This window comes from Lepus europaeus, unplaced genomic scaffold (genome assembly GCF_033115175.1).
Source record: "Lepus europaeus isolate LE1 unplaced genomic scaffold, mLepTim1.pri SCAFFOLD_229, whole genome shotgun sequence".
Lineage (NCBI taxonomy): Eukaryota > Metazoa > Chordata > Mammalia > Lagomorpha > Leporidae > Lepus > Lepus europaeus.
The window spans coordinates 80674-106145 of NW_026909116.1; the positions used below are offsets into that span (position 1 = coordinate 80674).

Sequence of the window (25472 nt, forward strand, 5' to 3'; positions counted from 1 at the left end):
TTTTTCCGTTGGTTTTTAAATGGTTTTTATTTTTTTTCCTTTTTTTTTTTTTTCTCCCTTCTGCCTGCCTCATCTCCCACAGCCCCAGCTGCCCGCACTGGCCCTGTCCTGGGGCAGAGAGGGGCGGGGAGCCCTGACCGCGCCTGGTCCCGCCACGCGGCTGCACCTGCGTGGCCCCCGGGGGTCCCCAATAGTGCAAACGTCACCCCCGCCCCCAGGACGGGCCGGGAGGCGGCAGGGCGGCTCCATCCCGCGGGGGCTGGGCCTGGTCCGGCTTTACATTCACTGGTTTGTGTTTTTGTATTTTTTTAAAATATTTTTATCTTTTTTAATTTTTTTTTGTTTTGTTTTAGTTTTTTCCTTAATTTCAAAAGGCGAGGCAGGAGCAGCGGCCGCCCTAGCAAGCGCGGGTCTCTGCGGGGGCTCCGGCCACGCCCCCGCCCGCGCCCCGCAGCGCCCCGGGCCTGGCCCTCACTCCCGCCCTCGCACGCACGCACGCACGCACGCGGCCTCGCCAGGATGGAAATGACAATTTCGCTTTGATTTTTTTTTCTTTTTCTTTCTTTTTTTTTTTTTTGTACCAGGCAGTTTAAAAAAAAAAACACCCCAAAAAAATAAAACACACACGAAAAAAAAAAAAAAAAACCCACAAACAACCAAACAACGAGAAACTCCTTCCGCTCTTCCCGGCCAGGCCAGCGAGGCCCGCGGCGAACGCCCGAATGGGTCCTGAAACGCGAGATTCAGCAGTATCTTTGGCAACACTTTTATCACGACCTTAATTTAAAGAATAAAAATAAAATCGATCCACGTCTATATACAGTATGTGATTGCGGGGGGCGGGCGGGGCGCGGTTAAGGCAGAGTGGGGGGGCGGGCGCAGGTGCGGGCCCGGGTGAGTGCAATCCCCGGGGCGGCGCGCGGGGCGGGGTGCGGGCGAGGGGACCTCTCTGGGGGGCGGGAGGGAGTGGGGGTCCCTGGCCTGTTCCGTCGGCGCTGCGGGGCGCACGCCAGGCCGGGCCCGTGCCGCGCGGCCTCCGAGCGGGATCCTGAGACTTCCGGGGTGGGGGGCGCGCGGGGGAGGGAGCGAAAACCGCCGTCTTTTCCGCAAGTTTCCCTTTAAAAAAAAAAAAAAAAAAAGGACGAGAAGGACGCTTGTCACGGAGGAGGGGGCACCCAGGCCGCGGCTGGCGCGCGGGGCGGGGGTCTCAGCTGGGCAGCGCGCGCGCTCGCGGGGTCCCACGCCGGGCGTTGCATATGCGGGAGGAGGGCGCGGGGCGCGGGCGCCTCCCCGACCCCGGCCCCCGTCCGTGGCCTGCGGCTCGGCCAACGCCGGGCCTTTGTGGGGGTCGGAGGTCGGGGGAGGCGGGTGCCGCCCCCGGGTTACAGTCAGTGCCTTTGAGTAAAAAGAGGGGGCGTGGGGGGGTGTAAGGCCCTGGGGGTGGGGGCCCCGCCGCGCGCCCCGGGGCCGCACCGTGGGCAGGGCCGCTCCCTGAGCCCCCGCGGACCCCGACCCCGCTGCTCCGCCCTGGGGAACACAAGTGGATTCGCCGTTTGCGCTGGGTTTTTTTTTATTATTATTATTTTGTACAAAAATAAATCGACTTTTAGGAATTTCTTTTGCTTTCTCTCTCTCGCTCGCTCGCTCGCTCTCTCTCTCTCGCTCGGTCGTTCCTTTTTTTTTTTTTTTTTTGTCTTTTCAATTTTTCATAGAAGTTGATTGCAATTTGTAAACATGTTTTTAAATTAAGATTTAAGATCAAGTGTAGTACCCGTTCTCTGCGGCTGGCTGCCTGCTCTCGCCTCCTCCTGCAAAGATCTGCGCTGTGGGTGTCGGTTTTTCTGGGTTTTGCCTTTTGTTTTTTTATTGCTTTTTGTGACATCAGGACTCCGGCCTCGGGCCGCCTGCCCGCCCGCCCGTCCCTGCCATCGCGGGACCCTGGTGCCCGGGGCTCGGCCGCCGGCCTCGGGGGAAGGTCTGCTTTATATATATATATCTATATAGAGATCTATATATAAATCTGGTTTTTAAGGAAAGAAAAAAAAGGGGGGGAAGAAAGAAAAAAAAAAGACCTTTAAAAAGTGCTTTAAAAAGTGGGGGCGGGGGCGCAAAGTCGCAAGTTTTTGAACGGCCAAACGCGGGGTGGGGGGCGGTGGGCGGCGCGGGGCGCGTGCGGAGGGGGTCCTGCCGGTCCTAAGTGCCGTGCAGAGGAGCCCCGCCCCCCTCGGCCCCGGCCCGGCCCCGCCCCGATCGCCACCGCGCGCTGTCTCTCGGGGTTGGGAATAAATACATTTGTGTCTGGCGGCCGGGAGCCCCGGGTGCGAGGCCACGGGCAGGGGGCGGGGAAGCGGGGGGGGGGGGGGTAGAGGGGGCCCCCCTTAGTAAGTGCCCTGAGGAAGGAGGGTTGGGGGGGCTGGGGACCGGGCCCCTTTTAGCGTCCGCTCAGAGCGGACAGAAAGCATTTAAAGTCTCCTCTCAAAGACGCGTGGGAACCAGCGAGGGGCGGGGGAGGGAGGCCGACCCCAGGCCCCGGGGGTGGGGGCTCGGGATCCTCGGGGACCACGGACACCCCGACCCGAGCCCCGGGAGCCCGCGGCGGGGGAGGCGGCGGGAATCCGAGGGAAGCGCTAGCTGTCCTAGGCTCGGTGCGCTCATATCTATATATCCGTATATATATATATAGATTATAGATATCTGTATATAGATAGATTTGCTGTTCTGTGTTTTCGGGGGTGGTGGGTGATTTTCGCTCGCTCTCTCGGGTGTCTGCGCGCGCGTTCGTATGTTTTTTTGGTTTCTAGGCGAGTCCGGCAGCGAAGGGACCGTCGGCGGCCGCGGCCCCCGGGCCGCCCCCGCCGTCACCGCCGGCGCCCGCTACATTCAAGCGGCCCAGCCCGTCGGGGCTGGCCTCGTCCTCGTCCTCGTCGTCCTCCTTAAAGTGCTTCTCGCCGTTGCGCCGCGCGTCCGGGGAGCCGGGCGCGGCGGGGGCGCCGGCGGGCGCGGGCGCGCCGGGGCCGGGGTCGGGCCCGCCGCCGCCGCCGCCGCGCACGCGGGGCTTGCGGCCTCGGCGCGAGGGCACGCCGTTGCAGCCGTCCTTCTTGAGGTGTCTGTGCAGGTGGTCGGAGCGCACGAAGGTCTTGCAGCAGCTGTCGCACTGGTAGGGGCGCAGCCCCGTGTGCACGCGCATGTGGTTCTTCAGGTCGTAGTTGTGCGCGAACGCCGCCCCGCACTGCTGGCACAGGTACGGCTTCTCGCCCGTGTGCTTCCGCATGTGCACCTTGAGCTTGTCCTGCCTGCGAACGGGGCGGGAGGGGGCGGCCGTGGTCAGCGCGGGGCCCCCAGCGCCCCTCCGGGCGCGCGGAGCCCGGGGCGCCCGGCCAATCGGCGCGAGAGGGCGCGGCCGGGGGCATGGCCCGACGTCCAGCAAGGTCCGCGAGTAGACGCGCACGCCCGCCCTAAGCGGCTCCACGAACGGCTGCCCGGCCTCTGCCCCCGCGAGAAGAGATGGGCCGGCAAGAGGCGGCAGTCGCCATGCTCACCACGGGCATTTATGGAGCGCCTGCTGAATGCCCGGCCCTGCTCGCCCGCTGAAAGTACCACCAGGAGGAGAGGGGGTGGCCGGGGTGGGGGGCGCCATTCTGCTCTCAGCGCTCTCAGGCCTGCAGCCCAAGCCAAGCGGGGGCAGCTGGTGGCCCCGGTAGCCGAGACCCCCCCACCCCCGCCCCGACAGCGCAAGTGCCTGCCGGCCTCAGGGTGCCTGCTGCACGCATCTGCCCCAGGGCCCCCGCACCACCGCCATGGAGCTTCTGTCCTCTGACTGGGCTCACTCGGGGCTCGGCCTGAGGCCCACAGCGCTGGTCTCCGCGTCAGGCCTGGGCGTTACTCTGTCCTGCGTGGGGGCCCCGAGCCCCCGGGACGTGGCCATCCTGCAGGGAAGCGCGCGAGGTGCCGAGTGCACCTGCCAACAGCGTGCCTCTAACTGTGCCTGCGCGGCTCTTGCCGCCGGGGCACCACGCCGGGCCACGCAGCCCTGGCCCTTGCTCCCCACGGCCAGGCCTCTCCGGCTGTCTGCCCCTCTCACATGCAGAGGACTGACGAACTCCTATCCATCCCTCGGAACTCCACCTCGAGGGCCCCTCTCTGGCTCTGCCCACCCCCAGGGACCCAGAGCTGGCTCCAGGCCCTGCGCGCACGCCCTGAGGACGCCGGTCCTCACTTCCTGCACAGCCCCCTCGCCGCCCCAGTCTGGGAGGCCCAGAGAGGGGAGGCCGCGCGTGGGGGTTGCACAGCAGGCCGGGCTGGGGGCGGAGGCAGCCCCGGTTTCGTCACCCCAAGCTCCAGCCTGGGGTAATTATAGCCCCGGCCGCCACAGGCCCCGCTTACTCAATGCACGGGCGTGAGTCACAGGGGGCCCTGGGCCGGGAGGGCTGGGGCCCCGGGTGGGGGGCGGGGGAGCAGGTGGGGTGGGGGAGAGGCCTGTTTCTCAGGCCGGCTCGGGATGGGGGTGCGCCGGGACAGTCCAGGGCCCGCGGTTACAAGGCCGGACGGCGGCTGGGCACCTCAGCTCCCCCGTGCTGCTCCCGCACCTGCGCCCAGAGACCCCCCCCCAGTGCAGGGCCCGCAGCCACCCCAGGAACCCCTTCAGGCCTCTGGCACCGCAATCCCACGGACGGCGCGGGCCAGGCCGGCAGCCAGGGCGCCTGCCTCAGCCGGCGCCCTTTGACCCCCGCCTGGCACTCCTGGGCACTGGAGTCCAGCCACACCCTCCCCTCCTGGCCTGCTGGGGAGGGGGCCGGAGTGCTGGGGAGGGGGTCAGTCCCCGGTTCTGTCCCCGTGGGGCGGGGCTGGGAAGTGGGGACAATGGCCCTTTTCTTCTGCCTCAGTGGGCGTGGCTGGGGGAACCCCAGGGCGGGGGGCAGGGGGTGTTGCTGAGTCACCGGGCCTGGCCAGGCCCCTGCCTTCCAGCCCCCGCCCTGGGTCCACAGGGCCCAGCCAGCCGGGTCGCAAGCTCCCCCCACCCGGCCTTGACCTCTTGCGGCTCACACCCAGGTTCCAGGGGGCTGCCTCCCCGCCCGCTGTCAGCTGCACAGGCCTCAGGGCCTTTGCACAGGACACTCCCTGCCCAGAACACCCCTTCCCAGGGCTCCCTCAATGCCACCCTCTCGGTCGGGGCCTCCCAGCTGCTTCCCCAGGCGCCCACCTCAGTGCCTGGCATACAGCAGGGGCTTCATAAATGTCGGCCCAAGCAAGCAAGCAAGCTGCACAGCGCCAAGGCAGACCCACGGTGACCGAACCAGGAGAGCCTTCGCGCCCCTGCTGTGCGGCCCGCCACTCCTGCACCTGCTCCCGCACCATCCGTCCGCACCTGCGCCCACACCGCCCGCACCTGCTCCCTCACCGCCCACACCTGCTCCAGCACCACCCGCGCCTGCGCCCACGCCGCCTACACCTGCTCCCTCACTGCCCACACCTGCTCCGGCACCACCCGCGCCTGCGCCCACGCCTGCTCCCTCGCCGCCTGCGCCTGCGCCCACACAGCCCGCGCCTGCGCCCACACCGCCCGCGCCTGCGCCCACACCGCCCGCACCTGCTCCCTCGACACCTGCGCCTGCGCCCACGCCGCCCACACCTGCTCTGGCACCACCCGCGCCTGCGCCCACGCCCACACCCGCTCCCCCACCGCCCGCACCTGTCCCTGCGCCACCCACACCTGCTCCCGCGCCGCCCGCACCTGCTCCCGCGCCACCCACACCTGTCCCCGCGCCGCCCGCACCTGCTCCCCCGCAGCCCGCACCTGTCCCCGCGCCGCCCGCACCTGCTCCGGCACCACCCACACCTGCTCCCGCGCCGCCCGCACCTGCTCCCCCGCAGCCCGCACCTGTCCCCTCGCCGCCCGCACCTGCTCCCGCGCCGCCCCCGCCCCCGCCCGCGCCGCTCACCTGGTGAAGCGGACCTTGCAGATGCTGCACTCGTAGGGCTTCTCGCCCGTGTGCGTGCGGATGTGGCGCGGCAGCTTGCCCGCGCCCTGGATCACCTTCTCGCAGATGGGGCACTTCTGGAAGGCCTTGGCGCGGATCTTCTTCTCGCCCTTCTGCGACCAGGCCGGGTAGACGTCGCCGTCGTGCGCGCCGCTGAAGTACTTCAGGTAGTAGTCCATGACGCCCTTGTCGTCGGCGCGCGACTCCTCGTCGCTGTCGCCCGCCGCCAGCGCGCCCGCGCGGCCCACCGACGACATCATCTGCTGCAGCAGCGTGCTGGCGGCCAGCCCGTCCGCGTCGGCCGCGTCCCCGTCCTCGCCCTCGGCCGCGCCCGACAGGAAGCCGGGCGAGTCGCCGGGCTCGGGGGCCGCCTCGGACAGCGAGGCCGCCTCCTCCTCGCCGGCGCGCCCGTAGTGGCCGTTCTGTGTGGCGGCCGGCGGGGCCACCGGGGGCGGAAAGAGGCCCCCGGCGGCGGCGGCGGCGGCGGCGTCCTCGTCCCGCTCCGGCCACAGGCCCGGGTTGCTGTCGCCCTCGTCCCCGTCCCCCGCCGGGGGCCGCTCGCCCGGGGGCCCCAGCCCGTAGAAATCCAAGCCGTTGCAGTCGCCGGCGGCCGCCGCGGCCTCCTTGGTGGCGTCCAGGTCGTCGTCGGAGGCGCCGAAGGCGGACCAGGGGAAGGCGGCGGCGGCGGGGGGCAGGCTGTTCATGGGGTTGCTCTGGAAGAACTCGAGGTACTCCTTGGCGCGCAGCAGGTTGCGCTGGTCGGCCTCGTCGCCCAGCTGCGGCTGGCCCGCGTCGGCGCCCGCGTCGGCCGCCAGGATCTGCCGGTCCAGCAGGTCGGCGCACACGTGGCTCACGGCCGGGATCTCGAGCAGGCGCGCGGCGCTCAGGATGTCGCCCACGTTGGCCGTGCTCACCGTGAGCGTGGCGGTGTAGGCGAAGTCCATGAGCGCCGTGAGCGCCTCGGCGCTCACGAAGTCGATCTCGTACACGTTCTGCTGGTCCACCACGGCGCCCGACGTGAACAGCTTCTTGAAGTACTGGCTGCAGGCGGCCAGCACCGAGCGGTGCGTCGGGAACTCGCGGCCCTCCACCAGGATGACCACGTCGCACAGCAGGCCCTGCGTGCGCTGCTCGTTCAGCCCGCTCAGGATGTCCGTGCTGTGGTCGGGGAACGGGATCCCGATGGGGCCGTCCACGCCGCCGGCCATCTTCCGCGCCGAGACCTGCAGCGCCGGGGGGACAGGGGTGCGGTCAGAACACCCTGGCCGCGCTTTCTTCTAAGCCTGAGCAGCCCCCCCCACCTCCACGTGGGAGGACCCAGACCCGGGACCCTCCCTGACCCTGCTTCCGCCCGGGGTCTGAGTCAGCAGGCGGGGCTGTGGCCCTGGCCAGCCGGCCAGGCTCACGGGCACCATGGGCGTACCCCGGCGGGGCAGGGCCGGTGACTCCACTGCCCCAGGAGCCCCCAGGACCGGCTGAGCCCTGGCAGTACCAAGGAGAACCCGGCTGCCACCCAGCCGCCTCTTCCACGCAGGGGCCGGGGCCAGGGGCCTCTCGCGCCCACCGCCCTGCCGGCAGCCCCTCCCCAGCTGCACGGCTTGGTGCTCTGGGCCTCAGTCTCCCCACCTGTCAAATGGGCAGAGGCCCCTGGGCGGCAGCCCCCCCCCCCCCCCCGTGACTCATCCGCCCACTTGGGCGCTTGTGCAAACCTCTGGCTCGTCTCCCCACCCCCCGCCCTCCGGGGAGCCCAGGGCTGCCCCGCGCCACCCAGCACAACTCGCATTCCTCCAGGGCTGGCCGCAGGCTTGCAGGCCACAGTCCCGGGCAGGGGGCCCTCCGAGAACCACGGTTCTCTCCCGGCCCCCGGGCCGGCAGCTCAGCCCAGCCTCAGCCTGCGTGTGCTGGGCTTGGGCCTGGCCAGGGAGGCCCAGCGCTGGTCCCAAGCAGGACCCAGACACTCAGCTGCTTCCTCCGGACCCAGGCTGGCCCTCGGTGCGGGGGTCCGGGCCTCGGGGCCGACACAGAGGCCTTTGTGCGGCCTGCACGCTGCCCAGGACTCTCCGGGCGGCCCCCTCGGCCCGCCCCGTCCCCGCCCGCCCGCCTTCCCGCCGCCAGCGCCCAGGCACCAGCTGCTGCCCCCCCGCAGCCCCCCCTCATTCTGCCAGCCTGGGGTGGGGAGGGGGAGGCTCAGAGGTGGCTGCCGGGAGCAGGGGCGGGGGGCGGCCCCGTGCGAGCCTCGGAGGAGCCCCCTTTGCTGGGTGCCACCCCCTGCCACCATCTGCCGTCTGGCCCCGGGCCCCGGGGAACGTGTGGGCAGATGGGGCTCAGGATCAGACGCGCCCTGGCCCCTCCTCGCCACCCCACAGGCGGGGGCGGGGGGCGGCCTCCGACCCGGGGCCCCCTCGGGAGTGGCCGAGGCCACCTCCAGGGGCTCTGAGGTTCGGCCCAAGGTGGCCCAAGTGACTCACCCCTGCGTGGCCGCCGCGCCCCTGCAGCACCACCGCCCTGGCTTCCTCCCAGTGGCCGGGCTCTTGGGGCCAGGGGCCGCCGCAGCCCTATTTTAAGTGAGGGCCCTGGGCCTCTGCTCTCTCCCAGGGCATCAGAGCCCCCCCGACCCGCAGGCCGGGCCGCCCCCACTTTGTGGATAAGAACGCCGAGGCCCGCGGGCTCCGGTTCCGGCAGAGGGCACCCCCCTTCCTGGCCTGGCTCTGCAGACACCTGGCCCACACCCTCTCTCTCCAGGAACCGGAGCCACCTGCAGGCCACGCCCTGGGCCACCATCCCCACCCAGGCCACTTGAGGGCCCTGCCCGGGGATGGGGGCGGAGACAGGGCTTGGCCAGAGCCCCCCACGTTCAACAGTGCCTCGCTGCCTCCAGCCTCAGAGCCTTGGCCGGCACCGGACCCTCACTAGGTGCCCCGAAGTGGGTGGTTTGGCCCCCTCCCCCAGAGCCCCGCCCCCGCCCCGCCAGGGTCCCCAGCTTCCGTCACAGCCCCGCTCGCCTCCGTGGGATTTCCGGGGCTCGGTGCAGGGTGCTGACTCGGCGGCCGAGGGGCAGGCCCCGGCAGGCCCCTCCTGGGCTGGAGGTGGGGCGGCCTCCTCCCCCGGGGCCGCTCCCAGGCCCCCGAGCTGGCCCTCCCCAGGGCGGCGCACAGTAGGGGCGCAGCAAACCGAAGCTGTGGCGGCCGCGGCCCCGCCCCCCCGCCTGGCAGGCACGCCCGGCCCCTTCGCCAGCGCAGCCCAGGGTCACCAGGCTGTGGCTCTCCCAGGAGAGAGGACCCTGGCCCGGTTCAGCCCCTCCCCGTGCCCCGGAATTTCGGAGGCTCCCAGGGGCACGAAGCCCGGCCAAGGTCACACAACGGCCCTGGCCAGGTGAAAGCGGCGGCAGGGGGCGAGGGTGCAGGGCGCCAGGGTCTCCCAAGGTCACAGGGCGTGGTGTGCAGCACCAGAGCCCCCAGCCCCTACATGCGGGGCGGCCGCAGTGGAGCCCGGCTCCTCGGCTCCAGGCTGTGTGGCCTCCCTGAGCCCCTGTTCCGTGGGGGGCTGGGAGAGGGGGGGTCTCGATGGTGGCAACGGGGGCCACTCACGCACCCTGGACCCCAGAGGCCCAGCCAGACCGGCCCCTGCCCGCCTCGTGGAGGGGAGCTTCCAAACGCGACCCTGGGAACCCAGCCCCCTCCCCACCCACTATGCGGCAGGGGAGGCCCGGGCACAGAGAGGGTGGGCGGCCCGCCCACAGCCACACAGCCAAGCCTGGTGCGCAGGTGCGGCTGCCAGGCCCGCGCCCTCGTGGCCAGGCGGCCTGTGTTGCAAGGTTGGTCCCGAAGGGTTACCCCGCCCCGACCTGGTGCCAATCCCGGCCTGGCCCCGTCCCCAGCCCGGGGCTTAATGGGCCAGGAATGCAGTGTCTGGACTGGGGGCGCCGAGGGCACCGGGCAGCTGCCGGCCTGCCCCCTGCCCGCCTGCCCACCCTGGGCACCTGCCCTCGCGGGCGGGCGGGCCAGACTCCAGAGCGAACAGGCCCTCGGCCATCTTACGAGTCCATTTTATTGCCCTAAATGGGGAGGGGCTTCCTGCCCGGGCCTTAAAGGGCCAGAGGCAGGAAGGCTGCGGACCCAGTGGGAAGTGTGGGGGTGGGGGCGGGAGGGGCGGAGATGAGGTGGCCTCAGGCCGCCCGCCTGACCCCCAGCCCACGGGCGGGGCCGAGCCACCCTGTTCCCGTGTCCCCAGTGCCGTTGTGGGCTGGGAAGCCCAGAGCTGTGACCAAAGCTGGATTCCAGGAGGAAGCCTTGGAAAGCCGGAGCCGTCCACTGTGGAGAGGGAGTGAGCTTCCCGTCGCAGGGGGCAAACAAGGCAGGGCTCCGCACAAGCCCATCGCTGCGCGCCCTGCCCTCAGCTCCAGCTGCACCTGCTACCCAGCATGCCCAGTGAGGGGGGCTGGGCCGACCCCCAGAGCCTCTGACCTCCTCCCTCCCTGTCACCGGGAGCCACCGGCAGCACCCCCGCGGCAGCCCGAGCAGGTGGCGGGCACACAGCCTGGTCCCTCCTGGCCGACACATCCTGCACGGAGGTCGGACCACAAAGGCGTGGGTGGGGACTGAGTGGCCGTCCACGGCCTGCTGGGGGGACAGATGGAGGCACCGGCCCTGCGGCCACGCTCTTCCCGGGTTCCTGGCGGGAGCCTTCCGTGCCTTGGGGCCCTGAACTTGGGGTTTGGGCCCCGGGGGCAGGGGAGAGGGGCCGCCTGGTCTTGGGCCCCATGGGGCAGGGGGCCATCAGCACCGCCCATCGGGCAGAGACTTGCCCAGGGTCACTCAGCGGAGCTGGGGTTTGAGCGCAGACCATCTGACCACCTAGTCCTGCCTAACGAGTCCTCCCAGGGCGCCCCGCCCCCGGCACACTGCCCCCAGCTACCAGCAGGGGACAAACCCAAGCCCGCACCCAGGGGCTGTGGGGCTGAGGAGCGCCAGGGAGGGGGGAGCTCCCACAGGGGGCCCGCGGTGGGGTCAGTCCGAGAGGGTCACCCAGAGTCCCGGAAGGAAGCCGGCCCAGGGGAATCTCCCCATTGTGCTGACCGGGACAACCGAGGCTGGCGGGGTGGGGCCTCAGGCCGGGCTGGGCCTGGGCCACCCTGACCCTCACCCAACCTCATTCCTCTGGTCCCAGCCCCCGGTCCCAGGGCTGTCACGGGCAGGTGCCAGGTGGACACTCGTCCAACCCCCAGGCGGGTGCCTGCTGTGCCCTGAGCCGACCTGGACGCTCCCTGTCCCGCTGCCGTGGGCCCCACCGGACAGAGGGGGTCCCCTAGCACCGCAGCCCCTCGCACACTTGCCTTGGGGAGCTGACCTCTGCTCCCCTGGCCTAATGGGGGGGAGGCTCGGCAGGGGGCCTGGAGGCCGGGGACCCTGTGTGACCTTGGCGGCCTCCCTGCCCTCTCTGTGCCTCAATGTCACCTTTAGGCACCGGGCTTCCTAGGCAGACAGCTGCCTGCAGGACGTCGGGGGAGCACAGAAGCCAGGTCCAGCCCCGGGCCGGTGACCTTGGGCCTCGGCTGCCGCCCCCGGCCCTACAACGGCACCTGCTGGGAGGCCACCCCCTGGACCCTCCCCGGGGGCCCAGGCTAGGCTCGGCCTCTGCGGGTCCCAGAGAAGGGACCAGGCGCCTGTGCTGAGGGCTGCGTGGCGCCCGGCCCAGCCCGGGGTGCTGAGTGGCCACCACGCAGCCAATCAGAACTGAATAATAAATACCCCCCCAGAGCGACCCACGAATTAAAATTTCAGTGTCCCCGATAGCTCCTCTTTCATTCATCGGGCTCCCGCCCCCTCCCCGGCTCGTCGCCACAGCGATGGCTGGCGGTAAACAGAGCCCCGAGCCCGCCAGAGGTGCCGGGCCGGCCTGATTAGGGGCCCCCGGGGGGGGGGGCCTGCAGTCCTCCGGGGCCCCGGCCTGAGCGCCCCGGACCTCTCCCAGGCCGGCTCTGCCAGTAGGAAGTGATCGGCGGGCGGTGGGGAGGCCACCCCCCCCCCAGCATGGGAGCGGCACCCTCGGGGTTACGCCCTGGCCCTGATCTGGGTGGGTGGCGGGGTGACATGGAAGCCCGGGCTACCCCGTCGGCGGGCGCCAGTCCCCAGAGGCAGCTGGCAGGCAGGGGGGTGGCCGGCCAATCCCGCCACCCATGGGTGAGCCAGGTGGGCGCCGCGGGGGGGAAGGGGCACCCACAGCTCTCTCACTTCCGCCGGCTGCCCAAGGAGGGGGCAGAGGCGCTGCCTGCCTCCCCTGGCCCCAGGCAGCCTACGGCATGCATTCCACCAACACCAAGTGGGCGCCGACTGCGTGCCCGGCCTGGCTGGACAGCACCCGCGGCTGCGGCCCCCCGGGGCTCGCGCGCAGAGCGGCCCAGAACCCGCAGAGGCCCAGGCCAGCCGGGGGCGTCCGGGCTGCACCGCGCGGCGCAGCCCCCGGGACAGGCTCCCGGCCTCGGGGCTGGGGGAGGGGGCGGCTCTCCGGCCAGGCGGGCGAGGGGGAGGGCGAGAGGCCAGGAGGGGGCCGGATCCCACCCTCTCCCCCCCGCCCATGCCCGGGCTCCGCGGTCGCACGTGGTGGTGGCGTCAGGGGAAAGGGGGGGGGGTCCGGGCCGGAGGAGACGGGGTCACGCGCTTTGGGGGCGCGGGCGGGGGAGCGGGGCACCATATCCCCCAACCCGCGGTCCTCCGTGTCCGCGGGTCGCGGCCGAGCCCGCCGCGCGAGCAAGGACAGGGGCCAGGGGCCAGGCGGGTCCCCCCACCCAGGGCTGAGTCAGGCCCGGGCGGGGGCAGGAAGCGGCCCCCTCCCCCGCCCGGCCGCAGCGCGCGGCCCCCGCCCGGCTCCGCCGCGCGCCCGCCCGCCCCGCGCAGGGGGCTCCTACCTCCTTCCCGGGGCAGCGGCGAGGGGGCCCGGCCCCGGCGGCGGCGGTGGCGGCGGCTGCGGCTGGGCTGGCTCCCTCCGAGGGGCCGGGAGGCGGCAGTGAGCCTGGCCCCGCGCCACCCCCCGCCGCCGGCGGCCAATCCCCACCCGGGCTGGGGGGAGGGCGATGCAAATTACCCCGGATCTGGGTCCGCCCGCCCGCCCGCCCGCCCCCCCACGCCCGGCCCGGCCTGCGCTAGGCCGCGCATCCCCGGGCTCGCCTGCGCCGCGCGGCCGCCCGGGCCGCCACCCTCCCCGGGGGAGCGCCGGGAGGGTGACCCCCCGGGGCGGGGGGCCGAGGGGAGGGGGGCTGGGGACGGTTACACAACTCGGCGGGGAGGGGCCCCGGGGCGGGGAGGGGGCCGGCCCGCGGGCCGCGCAGCCGGAAGCCGGGGACCGCCACCGGCCCCCGGCGAGGGGAACCCGGCTGCAGGCCCCGCCCCCGCGCCGGCCCGCCCCGCCCCTCGCGCCGCGCCGTGCCAGCGGCCCGCGCCCATTGGCCCGCCGGCCCGCCGCTCACCGCCCCTCCTCCGCACCGCCCCTACCCGCGAGCCGCGGCGGGCCGCCGGCGCGGCGCACCCTGGGACTTGGAGTCCGGGCCGCCGCCACCTGCCGGGCGCGCGCGGCAGAGCAAACTACGACACCCAGAAGCCCGCGCGGCGCCTCCCGCCCACCCGGACACCCCACCCCTTCCCCCTCCTTTGCAAAGCCCCCCTCCCTGTTTTTTCAGCCCCCTCCCCCCCATCCCCCATGGAGCTCCATCCTGGCCAACTCCAACGTATGCACGCAGCACCGAAAGGCCCCCCCCCGGGGGGGAGGCGAGAGCGGCCCCCCAGCCCCAGCTGCAAACTTAGCACGCGACGCGCCCCCCTGTGTCCCCACGCCGGCTCCCCCCCACCCTCAATGCAGCCCCGCTCCCCCTCCCCCGCACCCCTCGGGCCCGGGAGCCCCGAAAAGCCATGCACCCGGGCGTGGGGGGGGGGTAGCTGGCGCACCAGCCCGTGCACTTGGCCCGCGAGCCCCCTGCCCCGGCGGCAGCCCCCCCACCCCCGGCCCGCGGCGCCCCGGCCCCCGGGCAGCCGGCCGCCCGGCACCCCCTCCTCCTCCGAAACTTGGGGAGCGTCCCCCGGCCTGAGCGAGCGGTGGGCGCAGCGCCCCCCGCCCGTGCCGGGCCGCGCCGAGCGCCGCCTTACCTCACGGGGCCGGGCCGGGCCGGGGCGCGCGGGGCCGGGGCCCGGGGCTGGGGCTGCGCTCCTCGGCCGCTCGTCCGGGGGTGCGCGGCGCTCGCTGTCCCCGCGCGTGTCCCCGCGTCGCTCCCTCGCGCGGCGGCGGCGGCGGCGGCGTCACGGCCCCTACAGTAACCGTACAGTACAGCCAAAGCCCCGTATGATGCTCGCGACTCCCTTCCTGGTTTCTCCGAGGGCAAGAGGGGTCCTCCCTTGTCTTAAAGGTGCCGCAGCCGCCGGCCCCCCCCGCCCGGCCCCCCCCCGGCCCGGAGGCGAGAACAGGCTCGGCAGGTCCCCTCTTGCCACGTCTCTGCCCTCCCGTGGGGCTTCGCTCGCTGCGCGCCGGGGAGACCGGGCTGTTATTAGGCTGTGCCAAGTTGGGGGGGGGGGTCCGGCGCGCCCCCCCTGCCCTGACCTCTCCGCCCCGCTGCGCGGCGCCGTGCCAGCGCGCGGGCTTATCTGGCCCCAAAGCTCCCCAGGGCGCAGGGAGGGGGGGGAGCGGGCCCCCCGGGGCGGGGGGGCGGGGGCCTGCAGATAAACAGGCCCCCAGCCTCTGCGCAGGGGCGGGGTGCAGGCTGGGGGGGCGCGCGGGCTTTGCCCCCGACGCCCGGGGCGGGGCAGGGTGGCAGCGGCGGCGGGGGCGGGGAGCGCGCGGTGCGCACTGACTGCGAGGCCGACGCGGGCGGGCGGGCGGGCGTGGGTCGCGAGGCCCTGGCGGTGGGGGGCCGCGAGGGTGGGGACCCCCGCCCCCGCCGCACGCGCCCCGCCGGGACCCGGCGCCCGCCCGCCTCAGTTTCCCCAGCGGCGCAAGCGCGCCCGCGGAGGGGCCGGGGGTCGGCGGCGGGGGGCTCGGGGCTGGGCGCGCGGGGGCTGCCCGGGCCGCCAGTGGAATCGCCAACCTGCCCGCTCCGCGGTTATGTAAAGGCGGCGCTGCACCCGCCGCGCCAGGGGCGTCGCGGGGGAAGGGGCTGGCGAGGGGCGGGCAGGGCGGTGGTTCGCTGAGCTCGCCAACTTCCCCCACCCGGCTGCGGGCCGCTGGGCGGGCCGGGGACGCCCGGGGCTTGCGGGCCGCTCCCGCAGCCTGCGTGGCCGGCGAAGGGCGGAGGTGGGGACTCGCCAGGCGCTGGCTCGGCCCAACTTTTTTTTTTTTTTTTTTTAATTCTTCGCCCCTGTCCATTTCGCCCACTTCCTCCCCGGCCGTGGGAGCGGTCCGGCAGGGAACGGGGGAGGGGCGGCTGGGGACGTGCGGCGACAAACAGCGTGACCCAGCCGCCCCGGCCGGCCGCGGCTGTGCGCACAGGGTGTGCGGGGAGCGCGGGGCCGCGGGCGCGAGCCTCAGTTTCCCCTCTGCGCGTGCACGCGGCTTGCGGCGGCCCCGGGACCGGCTGCCTCACTCCCCTGTTATGCTTGATATTCATTGTTATCGATCGCTGTTCTCAGCCAGGTCCGCCGCGGCGGGAGGGGGGGGAGGAGGAAATGGGAGATGGGGGCGTTGAGCTTTGGCCCCCGCCTCCATCTCTGGCAGTGTGATCCCAGGGCCCTTCCACACCCAAACGGGCTGAATCCGATTTGGTGAAAATAATTTGATAATTTGGCTTCGAGGGGATGGGGGGCAGGGCGAGGGGCAGCCTAAACCAGACAGGTGTTTGGGAAGGGCCAGGGCCAGGGCCAGGGTGAGGATGGCCCCAGGGGCCCGCGGGCAGCTCAGTGCTGGTCCCGGCCCCCGGCCGGTGGGACAGAGGCACGGGTCACAGGTGCCCTTGCCGGTCACAGGCTGCCGGTTCCTGAACTGTGGCTCAGACCTGGCCCTCCAGGGGCCCCGTCCCCCGCCCGTTCCCGCGGGAGGGAGGAAGGCCCCCACCACCTTCCCAGCCTGGCTGGGGGCTGGGCGGTGAATCGTCTCCGGTCTCCTTGCATCTGGGGAAGCAGAGGTCTGAGCACGTGAACCCCAGCCCGGGGCCAGCGGGGGGCCTGGAGCCGGGCTGACGGCAGCGGGGGCTGGGCCCTCCGTGCGCTCCACGCCGGCCGGGGCGGCTGCACTGGCCTCGGAGCCCGGCTGCGCACCCGCCCTCAGAGCTAATAAAGCGGAGACGGAGACCAGCGAGCTGACCTGTCTGACCCTCAGAGTCCGGGCAGGGCTTCCGAGGGCTGTGACGAGGGAGACAGGAGATGGCACAGGTGACGCGGGACAGCCAGGCAGTGCCTGAACCGGGAAGAGCCCTCGGCACGCGAGCTGGGGCTGCGCTATTGTACGTTACCGCTAAGGTACAAATATTGTGTTGTTTGGATCTTGTCCCCAGACGTGAGTATGCATTATTTTTATTATTATTTGAACGGGGGAGAGAGAGACAGACAGAGGCCTTCCATCCACTGGGTCACTCCCCAGATGGCCACAGCAGCCAGGGCTGGGCCAGGCCAGAGCCAGGAGCCCGGAGCTCCATCCGGGTCTCCCACGTGGGTGCAGGGCCCAGCCCTGGGCCATCCTCTGCTGCTTTCCCAGGCCACAGCAGGGAGCCGGCTCGGAAGTGGCGCAGCCCGGACTCTAACCGTGGGACGCTGGCGTCACGGGCAGCGGCTTTACCCGCTATGCCGATGCGCGTTTTTAACCTGTAGCAGGCTTTGCCATCCTGGTGCAGGGACAAAGACCCAGAGGGGGCGAAAACTTCACGCCGGGCGTATGGGAGACGCGACGGCGCGTGGCAGGCGCGGCAGGCCTGTTTGTTTCTTCATATATAATTTTTTTTTTTTTGACAGGCAGAGTGGACAGTGAGAGAGAAAGACAGAGAGAAAGGTCTTCCTTTTTGCCGTTGGTTCACCCTCCAATGGCCGCCGCGGTAGGCGCGCTGCGGCCGGCGCACCGCACTGATCCGATGGCAGGAGCCAGGTGCTTCTCCTGGTCTCCCATGGGGTGCAGGGCCCAAGCACTTGCGCCATCCTCCACTGCCCTCCCTGGCCACAGCAGAGAGCTGGCCTGGAAGAGGGGCAACCGGGACAGGATCGGTGCCCCGACCAGGACTAGAACCTGGTGTGCCGGCGCCGCAAGGCAGAGGATTAGCCTAGTGAGCCGCGGCGCCGGCTTCACATATAATTTTTAAAAATTTGTCTTCATTTTTTATTGGAAAGGCTGAGAGAGACAGAGACCTGTTCGCTTACCAGTTCAATGCCCGCAACAGCCCGGGCTGGGCTGGGCCGAAGCCGGGAGCCAGGAGCTCCATCCGGGGCTCCCACGTGGGTGCAGGGGCCCAGGGACTTAGGCCGCCACCTGCCGCCTCCCAGGGTGGGCAGGGAGCTGGGGCCGGGAGCAGGGCGGCGCTCGCGGGAACCCAGACCCTGTGCTGTGGACGCAGACCCCGCAGGCCTTGCCCCGACTGCCATGCCACACGTCCGGCCCCACGCAGGCCATGTCCAACGGAGCGTTCTCGGCCCGTTTCCAGGGGGTCCGGAGGGAGCTGGGGGCCGCAAGAGGCCTTGGAGCCGTCGTCTGCTTCTTAGAATAAAATTCAAAAAAAAAAAAAAAATCCATCAGGCACCGTGCAGCTCTAAGACTCGGCCCAGAAAGTGAAAGGGAAACACAGGGGCCGAAGACGTCGGCAACCGGGGCTCTGCGAGGGTCCGGGGCTCGGCAGGGGTCCCGTGTCCCCGGCCCAGAAGGACCCCTCCGTCACAGAAGTAGCGGGGCGCAGCTAAAAGGGCGCCAGGATTTGAATAGCCAATTCCTGCACAGAAGACAGGAAAAGAAGCCCCGAGACCTTAGTCACCAGGGAGATGCAAATCAAAACCACAGCGAGACGGCAGCCGATGGCACGGACCCGGGACGTCAGAACCCGGTCCCGGTGGCCGGCGGGGCTGCAGCTGCCTTGGGAAACTGCCTGGCTGGGGCTGGAGCGCCTCCTGCCGCAGATCCACTCGGCGGCTACAGAAAGCACCTGCCCCCACCCCCAAGCCTGGACGAGAGTCCCCATAGCCGCGAAGGGGACATAAGCCAGCCGCTGGTTGATTGGTGAGGACTCGGGTAGAATACTACACAGCCAGGAACAGGAGTGAGGCTGTGATGCTCGTGGCGGTGTGGAGGGACCCGAGGACCTCAGGCCTGGGAGAGACGCAGACATGGATGGCCACGCCGCGTGGGCTCCGGTGACAGGACACGGCCAGAACAGGTGGGTCCACAGAGGCAGGAAGTGGATCCGAGGCTGTCGGGGGCTGAGGGAGGAGATGAAGAGGGACCGATAATAAGGACTAGGTTGTGGCCGGCGCTGTGGCCTAGTGGGTAAAGCCACCGCCTGCAGTGCCAGCATCCCACGTGGGCACTGGTTCGAGTCCCGGCTGCTCCACTTCCGATCCAGCTCTCTGCTGTGGCCTGGGAAAGCAGCGGATGATGGCCCAAGTCCTTGGGCCCCTGCACCTGTGTGGGAGACCCGGATGGAGCTTCTGGCTTTGGATCGGCACAGCTCTGGCTAATGCGACCGTTTGGGGAGTGAACCAGCAGATGGAAGATCTCTCTCTCTCTCTCTCTGTGTAACTCTGCCTTTCAAGTAAATAAATAAAATCTTTAAAAAAACAATAAGGCCCAGGTTTTTTTTGGGCGTGATGGAATGTTCTGGAATTAGTTCGTGGTGCATTGTGGGGCTGGCACAGTGGCCCACACAGCCCCGGCTGCTCCATGTCCGACCCCGTTCCCTGCTGTGGCCTGGGAGAGCAGCGGTGTGGCCCCAGGGCTGGGCCCCTGCGCCCGCGTGGGGAGGCCAGGATGGAGCTCCCGGGCCTGCTTGTGCGACGCGTGAACTTCATCTCCATGGTCGTGTGCTGATTCTCCACAGTGGTCATCCTGTGGCTTAGGGAACCCTGGGTCTCCTTGGGCTCACGGCCAACCCTCGATCCACGTCTCCCGCGTGGGGAGCAGGGGCCCACGCGCCGAGCCACGACCTGCTGCCTCCTGGGCCCGTTCGCAGGCTTCCGGACCAGAAGCCCCGGGAAGCCGAGACTCGCGCCAGGCGCTATGATCCGGGCCGCGCCCGTCCCGAGGGGCGGCTTAGCCCACGGGGCCACAGCTGCCACCCCAGCTGGTCTAGGAGGCGGCTAAGTTCCTGCAGACGCTCCCAAGTCTCCTGCGGGGATCCACGCCTGCTGCCACCCACAGACACACACACGCGAGGACACACGCAAGGACACACGCACACGCGAGGACACGAACACACACACGAGGACGCACACACGCGAGGACACGCACACACGCGAGGACACGCACACGCGAGGACACGCACATGCGAGGACACACATGCACGCAAGGACACGCACACGCGAGGACACACGCACGCGAGGACACACACGCGAGGACACACGCAAGGACACACACACACGAGGACACGCACACACGCGAGGACACGCACACACGAGGACACGCACACACACATGAGGACACGCACACGTGAGGACACGCACACGCGAGGACACACGCACATACTGTGCTTGTGTGTGCAGCTCGGCCTCCCTGTCTGGCCCTCAGTCCACAGCAGCCGGTGCCACATCTCGGCCCCGGGCAAGTGGCCACGGCCACGCGTCCTTAAGCTCCAGTGGCCGTAGCGAGCCCCCCGGGGTTGACAGCTGGTGACCCGGGGAGGGGGGGCTGGGGGCCCTCCCTGGCTGCTGCCCAGGGGGGGAACTGGGGCTGTGGGCTCTGGGGCGACCCCCACCCCAGGGAGCGGAGGGGTTCACACCGGGGCCTTGGAAATCTCAGCTGAGGGAGGGAGCTCCCGGGAGACGCAGAAACCGGAAGGGACCCGGGGAGCCCAGCTTGCAAAAGTCGCCATGACAGTTCTAGAACATTCTAGCCGGCCACTGGCCCCTCCGGAAGGCTGCACAGCCGGCCTGCTCTGTGGGCCAGCCTGGCTCCCTTACAAGGAGCTCTTTGGACAGAAGTGGACTCACGGGCTCGTGGGCCCAGCAGGCCAAGCCTCCCGGTGGGACACTACAACCCTGACCAGAGCGCCCGCTCCACGCCCCGGGCTCCGCCTCCCACCCGGCTCCCTGCCGGGGAAGCAGCAGAAGCCGGCCCAGGTGCGTGGTCCCCGGCACCCACGGGGGAGACCGGAGGGAGCTCCCAGCTCCCGGCTTCAGCCTGGCCCAGCCCTGGGCATTGCGGCCATCTGGGGAGTGAGCCCGCGGCTGGAAGATCCCGCCCTCTCTCTGTAACTAACTCTGCCTTTCACATCAGCAAATAAATGTTTAAAAATGTCAGACAAATCTTTACAGAAGAATCGAAGATGTGTTGGCCGCTTTGCTGAGCTCGCTCAATGGCGAGGGAACCACTAAGATGTTAGAACAGACTCGGGGCACAGACGGGCGAGTGAGCAACGGGCGCCTGCGTATCGGAGCCCTGAGTTCGAGTCCCGGCCCTGCCTCCCGTCCAGCTCCCTGCCCAGGCCACCCTGGGAGGCGGCGGTGGCGGCTCAGGTGCCTGGGCCCCTGCACTCGCGTGGGAGCCCCCGAAGGAGCTCCCGGCTCCCGGCCTTGGCCTGGCCCAGCCCTGGCTGTTGCAAGTCTTTGGGGCCGGACAGCGGATGGAAGACCTCTGTCTCCCTCTTGCTCTGTCACTCTGCTTTTTGAATGAATGCATAAGCCTTAAAAACAAACAGAACAGCCAGGCGAGCTCTGGAATTCCCTAGGGCTCCCCTGTGGGTGGAAGCCCCTCCCACCCGGGCTGGCTGGTGGGGGGGACCCCAGGGTCCCTTCCAGACAAGCTGACTTCTCAACAGCACAGGCCCCCCTCCCCGGTCAGCACCCTGGTTGGCCCTCTGGGGCTCCGCCACCCCTGAACCCCTCCCAGCTGTGCAGGCTGGGCCATTGGTCTAAGCAGCCGCCGTCCCAGTCCAGCAGGTGGGAGAGCTGGGGGTCACCCTGACGGCACAGCTGACCCTCCTGAGCTGAGGGGCTGTCCGGCGGGGAAGACCCCGCCTTCATCCAGGTCAGGGTCCCTGAGTGCTGGCTGCCCCTCCTCCAAGGTCCGTCTGCCGGTGTCTGGGGACACTGTGGCTGTCACAGCTCCGAGGTGGGGTGGGTGGAGACCGGGGACGCGGCTCCACGCCGGGCGGTGCCCCGAAGGCCCCAGTGTCCACAGTGCGGGCGGCGGCCACCGCCGCCTCGCCTGCCCAAGGACCCACCCTGCGGCCTCGCTGGCACCTCCCCGCGCAGAGCGGCCTGTGCGCGCCCGGGCGCGGGGCAGGGGGCCCAGGCCAGCCCCGACCTCACCCGCACGGCCCCGGCTCCCGGCCGGGCCGGGGAGAAGTGGCCGCGACCGACGGGGTCCCAGCTTTTTTTAAATCGCCGCAGCCCCCCCTCCCTCGGGGGGCCGCGCGCTGCCACGTGGGGCCGGGGCTTCAGTTTCGCTCGGGTGTCGTTGGTTTCGCTTTCAGGGCTGGGCTGGGGCGGCAGAGCGAGAAGAGGCAGCCGCGAGAGGGCCGGGCCGGGCAGGCGGCCGCGGCAGGTGCAGGGCGGCGGGGGCCGGAGGCTGGCGGCGCCGCGCGCCACCTCTCGGGCCAGGGCGCCGCCACCTGCCGGCTGCTTCCCCGCCCCGCCCGCGGCCCGGGGATCCCGGCCAGCAAGGTGGGGGGGTCAAGGTCAAGTCCCCACCCCCACCCCCCCAGCGCGACCTTGGCGGACGGCGAAGCCCCGTCCTGGTTTCGGGCCGCGATCTCTCGTCGCCCACCCCTGGGGCCGGCGGGGAGCCCCGCGCAGGGCGCGGGTGCGGGGGGGGGGGGGATCAAAGGGCGCCCCACGGGCGGGGCGGGGCAAGGTCCCCGCAGAACAGGATGTCGGCCGCCCGCGCGGGACCCTTGGCCCGCAGAGCTCCAGGGAGGAGGCCCCGCGCCGCCTGAGGCCGGGCCCGGCGTGCGGGCGCTGCTGCCGCGACCCCTGCGGGGACTCAGCGCCGTTCCGCTCCCCAGATCCAAGCCGGGAGGCCCCCGGTGCCCGCCTGTGCCACACCTGCCGGCCTGGCGCTCTCACCTGGGGAAAGGGCGTGGCTTGCTCCCTGCCCCGCCTCCAGCCCACCCTGAGGTCCTTCGGGCGGGCGGGGGTCCCAGCCTCGCCTGCTCTGGTCCCTGGGCCATGGGGACAGACCTGCCCCCGCCAAACCCAGCGGTGGCCTAGGCTGGCAGGTGCTTGGAGAGCCCCCGGCGTCTCCCTGGACATCGCTGGGTGTTTCACAGTGTGTTATTTATTAAGTAATCACACATTATTTGTCTAAAGGCAGAGAGAGAACAAACGTCCATCCACTGGTTCATCTCCTAATTGCCCTCCGCTGGGGCTGACCAGGCCGAAGCCAGGGGCCAGGGGCTCCATCCGGGTCTCCCGCGTGGGCGGCAGGGGCCCCAGCGCTTGGGCCCTCACTGCTGCCTCCCAGGATGGGCATGCGCAGGGCGCTGGCGTCAGAGGCCGGAGCTGGGACTCGAACCGGGTGCTCTGGGTGATTGGATGTGGCGGTTCCAACCGCCGGCCGCAACAGCTGCACCCAGCGCCCCACCCGCACAGTCTGAAGCCGCCTGATTGATACAACCGACATCCTGCTCGGTTCACCTGTTCAAGGTGTGCAGCTCCCAGATTGCGCAATCCCGCCTCTACCACATTCCGGAACATTCTCTCTCTCTCTCTCTCTCTCTCTCCTCACACAAAAGCAGCCCCGTCCCCAGGAGCAGTCACCCCCAGCCCCTGCCCAGGGCGACCACGCGTCCCCTTCCTGTCCCCGGTCCTGGCCGTGTCCCCATGGTGGAGCCCACGTGTGGCCTCTGTGTCTGCGTCTCCCTCGGCCCCACCCCACCCCTCGCCTGTGTTCCTGGCTGCGTGGTGCTCCTGTGTGTGGACCGTGCTGAACCAGGAGATGGAAGCGCGCGCTCTCTCCCCCTGCCTTTCCACAGGGCAGCCCCTCCCCCCTGGCCTGGGGACCAGGGACTCAGGGAGGTTCCCAGGGACAGGTGGGGCCCACTCAGGCCACACCCCTCTAATGAGGGGGCTGGCCGGCTGGAGGGAGGGGCCGGCAGGGGCGGGGACCAGGGCTGCCTCCCTCTGCTGGGGGGGGGCTCCTTATTTCATCGGGGCAGGTGGATTGGATCCCGAGCCTGCCGCCCCCTTGGTGGGGGGAGGGGGGAGGGGGGCCACTTCCTGCTTTCACTTGGGCACAGAGGAGCCAGCGCACCCCAGCCCCTGAGCCCTTGACCCTGGTCAATGCCATGGTGACCGATGCACACAGGGGCGTTCCGCCTTGTAGGCCGAAACCTCGGCCCCCTGACAGACCGGACCAGCGGCCAGGAATTCAGGCCCCCCGGCCCCCCGCCCACGTGTCCAGCACCGCGGCAGGAGCTGATTGCCACTTGTGTTGGCCACAGAGCTCCTCCAGTCCCCGCCCCTTTCCTCCTACACCTTATTCTTGTTGGCTTATCAAAGCTCTTTCTATATCGTGGCTCCCCCAGGGCCTTCTCCCTGGCTTGCAGATATTTTCCCTGTGGGTCACTCAGTGGAGGGAGGGAGGGAGGGGCAGCAGGCCCACAGGGCCCAGGGACAGGCGGGGACACACAGGAAGGGCCTCCTGTGGCCTGAGGGACACAGGTCAGCTGCTCCGGGCCAAGCTTGCTCTCCATGGGGGTGGGAGAGGCCACTGGGACTCGTGGACTCATGGGAGTCAGGGTTCTAGATCATTCTAGGTTCAGTGCTGCGACTCCAGGAGTGCCAGGCACCCCCATGGCCTGCATCCCACAGCCACCCCCACCGTGGAGCGCCCCGAATTCTGGAGGCGCGTAAGGGGGCAGCCGTGCCCAGGGGAGACAGCCAGGGCAGGGGGCCCTGGCCGGGGGGAGGCCGGCGACTTCTCTGGGGCTCAGCCGCTGCGGGGGTAGGCGGGGTGGGCAAGCCAGTTCTGCCTGTGTCCTGGGGCACAGGGGGGCGGCCCCCAGCGGGGAACCGGCCTGTCCAAGGGCCAGGCAGATGGGCCTGGTACTGCACCAGGCGGCCAGGCCTGCGTCACGGGCGTGGGGGGAGCCGGGCTCGGCTGCGGGGCTCCCCCACCCCTCCCACACCTGCGCCGGCTTCCAGGGGCCCCCTCTGGGGGCCGCCCTCCCCCCCCCCCCCCCGGGAAGCCTGGGCAGAAACCCGAGCCTGCCCACGCGGCCTCTCCCACTGCCGCCTGCCTGGCCGGCCGGCGCCTGCCACACCACCAGAGAACAGGTCGCGCCCGCGCCGGCTCCTCCCACCTGGCCGGCTGCCCCAGGTGCGGCCTCCAAGGCAGGGCCCTGCACACCTGGTCAGCTCCAGGCGGGCGGCGGGGGAGGGGAGGCGCCTGCCGGTTTCGTTTTGAGCCCAGGCCCTGCCCCTTCCCCAGGCTCCCCACAGACCGGGCCTTCTGGGAAACCCAGTCATGGCTTCCTGCGGCCCCTGTGACCCCAGCCCCCGAGGGGGGGGACTGGCCTCCAGCCCATCACGCACTTCCTACTCCAAGGCTCCGAGCTGCCCACCTTCCAGAAGCTTCCGTGCTGCCCCTGTTTGCTGCCTAGCCAGGCTGCCATGGGCTGGAGCCCCCCCACCCCACGTCCCTGGCTCTGCACACAGGAAACCCCCTGGACCCTGTGGCCATGGGGGCGGGATCTTCCTCTAGGGCGGGGTCGTTGGGTGTGGAGCAGCATCCCCGGCCCCACCCACCCCTGGCCAGGAGCTCCCCGGGGGGGCCCCCAGATGTGACTGGGGGGCCCTGGGGAGTGTAGAATTGTCCTCCATCCATGGGCAGACTTTGCATGGGAAAACAAAACACAAAACGCACTGGGAGTCCCGGCCGGCCCAGCACTCGGGCCCCCGCCCCCACCTGGGAGGCAGCTCCGGCTCCAGCCTGGCCCAGCCCCGATGCTGTAGCCGTCTGGGACGTGAACCACAGATGTAAGCCTTGCCTGTCTCTCTCTGCCTCTCAAATAAATAAATAAATAAATAAACCTCTTATTTTTTTAAGATTGATTTTATTTGGGAGGCAGAATTAGAGAGGGAGACAGAGACACAGAGCTTACATCTGTGGTTCACGTCCCAGACGGCTACAGCATCGGGGCTGGGCCAGGCTGCCTCCGGGGCTCCCAGGTGGGGGCGGGGGCCCGAGTGCTGGGCCCTCACCGGGGCCTCCCAGGCCATCAGCAGGGAGCTGGACAGGAACTGAGATGCCGGCCCCCAGTATGTAAATGTTTCTAACAAAACACACGCACCAGGGGCCACTGCTGCCATGGAAGGGCTGGGCTGCCGCTCGTGTCTGGTCCAAGTCCAGCTCCTGCGCTGTGCACCCTGGGAGGCGGCAGTGAGGGGC

General features: G+C 70.2%; 2 protein-coding genes across 3 annotated transcripts; one reads left to right on the top strand and one right to left on the bottom strand.

Moving 5' to 3' along the window:
• Window positions 1–939: 939 nt before the first annotated feature.
• On the bottom strand, window positions 940–14128 carry ZBTB7A (zinc finger and BTB domain containing 7A). Of its 2 annotated transcripts, none has more exons than XM_062185037.1 (3): window positions 14114–14128; window positions 5940–7201; window positions 940–3293 (listed from the first exon to the last, which is right to left on the bottom strand). In XM_062185037.1, the coding sequence occupies exons 2-3, from the start codon at window positions 7184–7186 to the stop codon at window positions 2798–2800; spliced, it is 1743 nt and encodes a 580-aa protein (XP_062041021.1). In that variant the 5' UTR covers window positions 7187–7201; window positions 14114–14128; the 3' UTR covers window positions 940–2797. The 2 variants fall into 2 exon arrangements, with proteins under 2 accessions (XP_062041021.1, XP_062041020.1); XM_062185036.1 differs by lacking the exon at window positions 14114–14128 and adding an exon at window positions 12883–12965.
• LOC133754598 (basic proline-rich protein-like) lies at window positions 12277–24571 on the top strand. Its single transcript, XM_062185016.1, has 7 exons — window positions 12277–12296; window positions 12794–13640; window positions 14768–14879; window positions 18047–18146; window positions 21556–21745; window positions 21987–22107; window positions 24513–24571. Exons 1-7 carry the CDS (start codon window positions 12277–12279, stop codon window positions 24569–24571), a joined length of 1449 nt encoding a protein of 482 aa, XP_062041000.1.
• Window positions 24572–25472: the final 901 nt, after the last annotated feature.